This window comes from Ptychodera flava, chromosome 9 (genome assembly GCF_041260155.1).
Source record: "Ptychodera flava strain L36383 chromosome 9, AS_Pfla_20210202, whole genome shotgun sequence".
NCBI lineage: Eukaryota > Metazoa > Hemichordata > Enteropneusta > Ptychoderidae > Ptychodera > Ptychodera flava.
The window spans coordinates 13,418,976-13,429,020 of NC_091936.1; the positions used below are offsets into that span (position 1 = coordinate 13,418,976).

Consider the following 10,045-nt stretch of genomic DNA (forward strand, 5'->3'; position numbering starts at 1 on the left):
CTCTCTCTCTCTCTCTCTCTCTCTCTCTCTCTCTCTCTCTCTCAATAATAATAATCATCATCATCATCGTCACATCATCATCATCATCATCACCTTCATCTTCATCATCATCATCTTTATTTCAGGAAGTGTGCACCAGTGTAAGAGAAATAAAAAAGTCCGTGTAACAAATGACAGATTTGGTGAAAAAGACAGACGAGCAAGCTAACGTTATCAGACAAGGACACAGACTGAGACGGAAAGGGAAAAATCAAGCATACGGTACAACAGCATTTGAAAAATACGTCGACTTTTTATAAGGTTGCTTGAAACTTTGAATGGAGAACCACATCAGCGTTTATGATCTGACTGACAGACTGTAGTTACTATTTTGTAATCTGACAGTAAATATGCACAAATTTCGTTGAAGAACTTGGAATGATGTACTAGTAACATTATTGCAAATGAACATACCACTGGCACTGCAATCCCTAGGCAAATTCATTAAGATACAGAAAGCATTCGATTATAGACAACCCTAGGGTTATTCATACTCAGAGACTGTATCGCCATCAGAGTTGGGAAACAATACATTAGTGCAGTAGGTACCGAACAACGACACTTTGACAGCATTATTACAATTTGCGCATAGAATAAAAACGCTTCATTCTTTTCCAAAGGTACATAGATTGTCCACGACTGTTCCTTTGAGAATAACGTTTCTTATACACTGGTCGTTTCAGCATTTTGATGCACCGACAGACCAGTAAGCCTATCTGACAGAAAACCGTCTTATTGCGTACTATTTAAGTGTAGAACCCCATACGTTTAATTCTGTTCAAATTTTTCAAGGGTCGCTAATGATATTGCAAGTTGGAGATACAAGAAATCGCATGTTCATAAAGCTGTCTTTATCTTTAAAGTTATTACGTGTCGGAAGACAAATCATATTAATTTTCATTTTGTTCTGCAGTTGCATCGAGTATACAAGAAACGTGCCCGTCTTCACGTGAAACTTCCTTTTCCTCCACGTTTATAAACTACTTTCTATTGTGTCAACAGATATCAATACGTGACAAAAACACACATTCATCTATTTCAGGATATTAAACGTTACTTCCGCAATGTCTTCCTCGTTAAATTATCAATTGTGTTTCTTCTATCATATTCAGCGGAGACAATCTGACTGTCATTTGCTTATTTCCTCCAGTGTTTCCAGCCTTCTCTCAATCAGCTATGCTGAATACAGTCCAATTACTAGACTCCTGACTTCTCTCTTTGACAAACACATTACAGATGCCGCCAAAGTCCGGAATTGTCAGCCTAGTGCAATTACCACTGTGTGATTGAATCCATCACTACTCGCAATCTTCATCATTTGTCTTATTCGATGCTAATTGAAGGCTGTGTAACTGATGCTGACTTCCCATCATCTGTACCTCCCAATTTTTCTCATTGCGCAAGTTCGATGCCTGTCTTCCTATTGGTCGTAAAACACTCCGGCGCGATGTGTACTTATGCTCGTTTGGTACATGAAATGGAATACGTGGTGTGAATTCTGATGGAACAGCAACACGACCAGCGTCAACGTTTTGTAAGTTGCTATGACTTTGATTCCGAGAACTCCTTCGGGTCTGTTCAGACCGGGTCGTAGCACCGATGCTTTCCTGTCGTGGTACTTTCAGAGAGGTACTTCTGTTGGACAGAAGCACACCTGTAGACCTTGTAGTGTCATTCTTCAGTTGCTGAGTCAACTGTTTGTTATTTTCTGCTCCATGAGAATCTCTCCAAGTACCATAGCCTCTTTGCAGAATATCTCCAGATGCATCAGGTGCACAGTCCACTGGTTCTTGCCAAGTTCTTGAGACGTTGACTCCTTGCTGAATATTCAACCAACTGTAAACATTATCAGAAAACAAGCCCTGGTTTTCCTGAACGTACTCCAGGGAGAGCTGGGAATTCATTGGTGGATGCCATGGTAACTGGTATGTGCCCTCCGCTGTATCACCGAAAGCCCCACTTTCTCGAAGACAGAATTGCGATTTCAAATCTTGAAGCTTTGGGTCTCCAGATGCTGCTAATAATTCGTGGGGTTTCCTCTCTCGTCTCTTTGGAACAGCCGCCTGTTTCTTGAGATCATCTTCAATAATTGTGGCAGCATCATCTCTACCCATCTTTCTAAGAAACGTGACAAGATCTTGAAGGGGTCTACCATCACCTTTCCAAAGCCGTATCACAGTTTTCGTCGGGCTGCCGCTGTTCTGTTGCGCTTGATGTCGAATCCAGTCCATATGACTAGGCTTCAAGTCCAGTTCCGCTGCAACTTGCTGCCAGTCATTTGACATCGCATGCGGTACATCCAGTAGCATTTGAACAGCGGTTAGAGCACCGTGCGTCAGTTCGTCACCGCAGTAACTTGCTGGTGTTTCAAATTCTGCCTGACGTGGCAAGACTGCAGTACAGCCCCTCAAAGCCAAACTTGTGCATTCTTTCTGTAATGTTTGGTTCCAAAAGGTAAGTGGTTGGCTTAACATAGGCTGTCCTTGCATTTGCTGACTACTGTACGGATAGAAGTCTGATACAGGTACCAATTTTTGTGACTGTCCTTTACCGCTGGTCTCCTGTAAATGCTTGGAGATACAAAAACACTATCGTATATTTTCCGAATGATAACAAAAATTTGTTGTTTCTATCATTCTATCATACTATAGGTTATGTAATGGTTTCTTGGGTTTCCAAAGGTAAACTCATCGACATGTAGTTTCCCATGTTTGTCTGTCTCCCTCCCTCCCTCCCCCCCCCTCCCTCTCCCTCTCTTTCTCCCTCTCTCTCTCTCTCTCTCTCTCTCTCTCTCTCTCTCTCTCTCTCTCTCTCTCTCTCTGATTACGTATATAAGTACCATACATACATACATACATACATACATACATACATACATACATACATACATACCCTCGTAATGTACAATTCAATTGGAGTACCAGTTCCCTGTCGTACTTCTATCGTGGCCAAGAATTCGTCCACCCCTTTGTCCCTTTTCAGCAAGGCAAAACAGCACGTCAAGGCATTGGAATGCCCATCTGCCCACAAAATCTCGGGATCTAGAACCTGGAACATCAAAAAATAGACAAGCGAAAACAAAAATCAAAGTATTAGCATCAAGACAGCGAGAACTTTATCTGGATGGTGCAGTAAAATTTTTATTGTAACATACCCTTGATAAATATTAAACAGTCAGGCCAGTGACGATATGTATATGACATACTGTATATCAATATTATGTTATTTATTCGATAATATTATGAATATGCTCGTTGTCTCTTTCTCTGTTGCTCCACGTACACTTGTGTCTCTCTGTACACCAATCTGTACAATAGCATGTGCATCTGTCTTTAGCTGGTACATCCATGCTTGTATTGTCAAAATATATGGTTGTCACCTTGTCAGTTTGTCCTCTAACTCTCCAAGTCCCTTCAGGTTCAAGGTCATCGATTTTTACCCCGATGGGATCGCTGCTCCTATTTATTATAATCTGTCGAGGGCCATCGCATCTTATTCCAGGCCGTTCTAACCTATCTTCCATTTCTTCCAAAATCTGAAGATGTGTCAAGAATGATCTATAACTCCTGTGTTTTCGACGCACAATAGTTGAAGTAGTCAACAACTATATTACTTTAACTACTCGGTTCATCTATCCATCTATTATTTTCTTCATTATTTTAAACACAGCACCCGACATTTGTTTTCAGCACGAACCTCGTACACCTTTTGATGCTGATTACAGCATTCCACACCATCTCACAGAGACCTGCCTGCGGTTTATCTGTCTGATAACCAAGATCTGTCGCAATTTGATGAAATCAAATGTGAGTATTGGCTCGTTATTTTCCTCTTTGTTTTGCGCATCGTACTTGTCTTTGGTTGATTCACAGTCTTTCTGGACTGTCGTTGTTTTTTAACTTTCCTACAGGTTAGGGCAGCGAACGTGAAAAGCAAAGCAATGACCGGAAGGTAACGACTTTGAGTACATCTCTCTGCATCTGAATTTCATCAAATTGGACATTCCGTAGCATAATTATATTTCCTGATGTCAAATTTCCTTTTCATGAGTGATGACAAGACTAAAGATACAACATCGACGAGAGTGTTAATTGACAATGTATAGTAAACCGCTGATTTGCCACTGAATACATATTTTACATGGAAAAAAGCTTGCTATCAATCTTTCAGTGATGTATTTACATAGGATGCGTGAGGATAGTTAAGAATGACGTGTAAAATATTTCACCCACCTTATCATTGCCCTGGGTATTACTTGGAAGAAGGTAAAGTCTGACAGTGATGTCACTTTGTGACGTCAGAGGTGTACAGTATGCAAACGCGTCGCAGCAAGCGTGTACAGGTTTTTGCTCGAGGTCCAATCGCAATCTCGAGCCTCGAGCACGATTGTTGCGCCTCTCGAGATGCTTTCGATCGCTTCTTACATGTCCGGCAGCTTGGCCCTCATGACCTCGACGTTGCAAAGAACTCGATGTACTGATACCACTTGAGGTGTAATCCTGAGACGCGTCACAAGAATTTGATGTCCCGTCTTCGAATTCATTCGACGGATCAGGATATCCGACGTCGCTGTGCCAGTCTGTTGGCTCTGTTTGGCGATGAAAAGAAATATTCAGCCATTAGAAAGTATGCAAAGAAAATGTGAAAAAAGATAGGTGAATTGCAAAGCGATGTGTCATTGAAAACACTACGTGTAGTTAACTATCGTAAAATGGTTTGCAGCACTTATAAGTATCGTACATTTGTAAAGACATTTACACCAGGTCCGTTCGAAATTTCTCAACGCGTTCTCGTTTAGTGCCTTCGCCTTCCATTCAAACAAACTGCCAAAATATCTACCTCAACCTCACTATCCTGCACGTTGTACGCTTTCCGAAAATCTTTGTAGCCTGTTATATACATGAATTCATTCTGGATTTATGTAGGCTGATATTTAACATGAGCACTACAACTGCTACAACACACTCGTCAACCGTACCAATACTACTGGGCACACAGTCAAAGCGGATAAAAGAGATCTTACGAGGTTTATCAGTTTGCTAAATCTATAGATAAGCAAATATTACTAGTATGTTTCAAGTTGGTTGGGGCAAAATTGATGTCGTACTAGAGGTACAATGCGCCCAAGGAATAGTTTTTCGAACTCCGAGATGTTAAAAAGTTTTTGCTGGTTAGCTAATTGGGTGAATTCATTTTGAAGCCTTGGGAGTAAATACAGTTTCACCCTGTTGAGGGTCGAAAATGTATTTCTTCAAAGAGTAAAAACAGAGTATAGCGGCCATTTGAATGTCTAATATTGGTAACGATTACGTAGCTTCGTTCAGTAAACTAAAATTTACACCGTGGGCCATTATTTTTTTTCTTGATTATGAAAGTCTCTTTCAGGAAAGTTTGAGCAAAAGTTCAAAACTTTCCATTTCCGTTTCGAGGGGCGTACAAACAATGAGTCCCTTTTTTAAATTTCATCATACATGTATGTACCTTTGGTGAGCTAAACGACCATTCCTAACACCCATAGCAAATGATATTCTTTGTGACCCCACCTGTAAATCCGGTATTCCCATCCGTATCATCGTTTGAGTAATCTCGCTTGCAGCCATTATCAACGTTGTTTTCATAGCCACTATTGTCATGAGATGAGTAACCTTCGGCCTGGCCACTGTCTTCGTCACCGCCCACGTCGTTGCCGCCGTCGCCAGCATCAGCGCGTTCTTGTCCAGGCTCACCGGGGTTTTCAGGATCATCGGTCGATTCCATAGTGATAGTGTACCACGTGAAATGCTGCATTAGCAGCAAAGTCCACTCTGGTCTTACGATGCACAGTAAGTGTTCCGACACCAATGGCATCTTCTTCCAAAACTTACGCCCGCCTTGACGTGATGGAGAGTCGAAAGAGATATATTAAAACTGTAGAGATTATTTTGTGTTGGCGAGAATCAAGAAACAGTAGAACAATGATTGGTTGATTGATCAATCTATGGCATTTACGTTATTAATTTATATATATATATATATATATATATATATATATATATATGTACGTACGTACGTAGGTATGCATGTATGTATGTATTATTCGTACGATGTATTCAACGTCATCTATCTATACTTTTCTCAATGATAAAGGATGCAGGGCTCTGTGCACTACTACAGAAACCAAACCTGAAGAGTTATCGACATTTAGAGTTTGAAGTCATCGCCGTGTTGATGTAAAGACGATACAGTGCTGATCATGACATGGTTGCTTGCTGCAGACAGAAAACTGACGAATTTTGTCATTTTTTTCTGTAGCGTGTTGTCTGATCTCTTGATACGAGTCTTTTGTTTGTTTGTTTCTATACTAGTATATAGTAGCAACACCACCTTTACCGGAGCAGCGTAATTCGTGATGTCATGTCAAAAATTTCGGAAAATGTATCTTTTGGCATGTACAGAATTGTGACGTCATTAGGAATCAGCCCCCCTTCATTTAGTTTGTCCAATCTTACCCAGTCCAGTTTGGCTGCAGTACACGGTAACCTTGGTAACACCATGGCGACCGGTATGGCAGTGTGGTAAACGTAACATGACAGGTTGCTGGAATTGTAGACCGTGAGGACCTACACAAACTATCCACGTTGCTAACCGCTCCGTTGGTGCGAGAAGTGGTACGTCGTCCTTTTCACCGCTTACCGCCAAAAATATCTCCTGTGATTTCTCAGGTTTAAGAGCGTATTCAGGAACGGAAAGCATTAAGCCTGTCGGTGGCAAGAAGAGCTCCCCTCCCCTTTCATCAAATTCACCCCACACTTTATAAATTGGCGGCATATAATTGTAAAATTGGCGGACTGATGAGTCGTTGAGGCCTTCGAGCTTTGTGCGACTTTCTACCCTCAATGGAAACCTGTCTTCTTCCCCAAGGTCACGGTCACACCTCTGTCGCATCATGGCCTTCATACACCTGACATCTTCCGGTTGGAAATACAATGGAGCATGCGTGCCTTCGTTTCCACACTGTTCAGACGTCGGGGAATCTTCGATAATGCGGTTAAGAGACGTGGTGGATTTTCCATCAGGTGCGCAACTAGAGAAATAATACTCAGACGAGACATCTTGTGACCATACTTGCCCGTCAACTGTCGGTATCGGAGTGAAGTACTCAGAGTTGTTACTCTGACTGCAAGACAGCTGTAGTTTTTCTTCATCAAGCAATCCACCCCAATCTTGATTTTCCGAAGGCGAGACGCCGACAGGCTTGGAACATCATCAGCGTAGGTATACTGTCCTTTCGAAGCTCATCCTTCAAGTGTGCCTGCGAATCAGTATGGATACTGTACAGACTTTTACTGGTATCTCGATGATAAACCCCAATGTTCAAACTTTTCTCTTTCATGACCGTTAATTCATCTATAGACATGTAAGTGCGATCAACCGCCTGAAGTCCGTGAAACTTGGCCGCTGTTTTGTCTGCCTGGCAGTTTTTCTGAGCTCGAAACTAAAATTAAGGGAAAAAACATCATAGTTAATATCCTTTTGAAACTATAAATGCAAAGATTTGATCTTGGCTCTGGTCAACATTTTTATTTGGTGTTAGATCTCCGATGAGTACTACGCGCCAATTTGAGATGACGTACATCGTTCAACAAGACAGTCACACCTATCACACTTTAGGATCGTCGAACGAGGGCGCTCTTCGCCCTAGCAGATAGAGCCAGCCTAGCACATGAATCTGCTAACACAGTTAGGCAGTATATTATACACCCATCAACGGTATTGCATATTACATGTTTCCTCGATTACTGATATACTTAGGGCTTTTCACGGTCTTAGTTTTTCGAAAATCCAAAATTTTATTTTTCCCCATAGAGATAATAGATGGCAGTCATTTTGAATGACGACGACCCTAGACTTGGTTCAAGTCGGTGAAGAAAAATGTAATAGTTTCTCGTGTGTCTCCCCTATTTTATATAAACCTATTTGGAATTTGGAATTTGGCAGGCCAGGTTTTCCTAGCGATTGAACGCGTTACCTCTGAGTCTGCGCAGTAGTGAGTTAGTTTCTGTCGGATTCCGGGAGAAACTCCCCTGTAGCGTGCATCCCACTCATCGCGTACTACACCCCACTCACGCGTTTCACATGAACGCAGAACACAAATCATCGCGTTCACTCAACTAAAACATTCACAAATCACAGACTTGAACCAAGTCTACGACGATCCCTCCCTTTAACGAAAGTTGGAATTACGAAGTTTTTATCTCTAGGCCTAAGTTTTAAATTTATCAACCGAGTTGAAGACACGTGAAATTTGTAAGTTGTATTTGTAAAATTTTGAACGTTCGAATACTCTGTCCCAGAGGCGTATTCTGCTTGACTTGTAAAGTAATGGACCATGAAATGTTCGAAGGGTGTGGTCAGAATGAAGAAATGCAGTGTGTTTTGATGTTTCAAAATTTTGTCATATTTTCTGATATGAATCAATTTCTGTCTCCTACACATCTGTACACGGACAGTCGGACAAATGAGCGTAAATAGGTAAAGGGTTACAGTGCGTGTCAATGTGATGAAAATCAGATGTAGAAATGGTGACGTTTCCAGCCCTTTGCTCATTCTTTGCTGTTCTCTTTAAGGTAGAACGCGCCTCGGGGACAGATATTCGGACTCTCAAACTTTTACAATTCTCTTCAGATATACTCTTTGTGGGGGCTCATTTTAAAGCTCTTGGTGAAAGAAAACTTTTCACCGGCTTAGATTTTTGAAAATCGAAAATTTTATTTTTTCTCCATAGAGTTAACACAGGGATGGCAGCCATGTTGAATTTCAACTGTCGGTAAATCTTGGGTTATTTTTTTCTCTGGAACCAAAATTTTCACGGTGACCCCCGATGTTTATTCTTGATTTAGTAAGAGAATGCCTGAAAGTTTCATTAGGGAAAGTTTGAGCAAAAGTTTAAGTCTTCCACTTTCATGACTTTCGAGATGCACACTACCTTAACAGCACAGTGTGCGTGCACCTCGCGCAGAATAGCATCATTCAGGGACGCGCTAAAAATTTTGGCGGGAAACGCCGAGGGGAATCCCCGTTAATCCATTACGTATTTCTCTTACCGGCAGCGGCGTGGCCTTGAACAGGCGTGTGTTATCTGCATGATCTGATGAAATGGTGCATGAAGCACTTTTCTTTTGAAAATATCGATTTCAGACATGCGTCGAAATATGAAATACATTGAGTACAAGAGAAACCTCGATAAAGTTTACAATTTAGCAAGCAAAATATACTCCCATTTTCCGTGCCTGATATCTATCTGAAATCACCAAAAATCAAACAGACATAAAATCCTTGCTTTAAATGTTGGTAAATGGGTCACCATAGAAAGCCCACAAGTCTCCCATCTGTGTTTCGATAAAGATCGGGATCCGAGTATGTTGTATGGATCGTTTTATTTCTTTCGTACTCTGTCATTTTTATCTGTCTCCCGGGATCTGTCTTCCTCGGGTAGGGGCCTATGGGAGTTGCGGGATCGCCATGTGGGTTTCGACATCACTTTGCAATCACATTTTAAACACGCAACGTGAGTTTGTTCAAATTTAATTTCTTATGTTTATCATATCTAATAAGGTATTGTAAAACTCACAGATTTTGGAAATTTGGGCAAGAGTATAGGGTCAACCGAAGTTGACAGATAGCTGGTTCAACAGATTAATAACCTTACAGTGACAACAACATAGTAACTTCTTATTCTCCGAGATAAACTTCCGGACAAATACAGCGTGGGCGTTGTCACTTACAAGTTACATGTAAGAGTGAAGCGAAGATTTAGAGGCATGGGTGTACTTACACAGCCACACAGTAGGCCCATCTTGTGCTTTATGGTGTTCAGTACTCCGGGATTTTGGTTCACGTTGATGCGATCTTTTGGACCAGGGAGTCACGCCGGGGAGTCACGTCTTTGTGGTTGGTGCGAAAGATGAGGTGTCGCATTTCAGGTCAACACGCTGCCGTAGATACAAGTATTATCAAAGTATTTGCA

General features: G+C 41.4%; 1 protein-coding gene across 1 annotated transcript; it reads right to left on the reverse strand.

The window, feature by feature from the left end:
- Positions 1-114: 114 nt before the first annotated feature.
- LOC139140044 (uncharacterized) lies at positions 115-10,045 on the reverse strand. Its single transcript, XM_070709037.1, has 7 exons — positions 9,854-10,045; positions 6,528-7,513; positions 5,583-5,909; positions 4,272-4,627; positions 3,419-3,574; positions 2,932-3,087; positions 115-2,609 (listed from the first exon to the last, which is right to left on the reverse strand). Exons 2-7 carry the CDS (start codon positions 6,973-6,975, stop codon positions 1,338-1,340), a joined length of 2,715 nt encoding a protein of 904 aa, XP_070565138.1. The 5' UTR covers positions 6,976-7,513; positions 9,854-10,045; the 3' UTR covers positions 115-1,337.

Excerpts from the sequence above, each read along its gene's own strand:
- LOC139140044 (XM_070709037.1), bottom strand. The coding sequence starts at position 6,975 with ATGAAGGCCATGATGCGACAGAGGTGTGACCGTGACCTTGGGGAAGAA. Across the intron at positions 5,910-6,527 it reads CTGCAGCCAAACTGGACTGG|GCGGGCGTAAGTTTTGGAAG; the intron begins GTAAGATTGGAC and ends CATCACGTCAAG. Across the intron at positions 4,628-5,582 it reads TGGGAATACCGGATTTACAG|AGCCAACAGACTGGCACAGC; the intron begins GTGGGGTCACAA and ends ATCGCCAAACAG.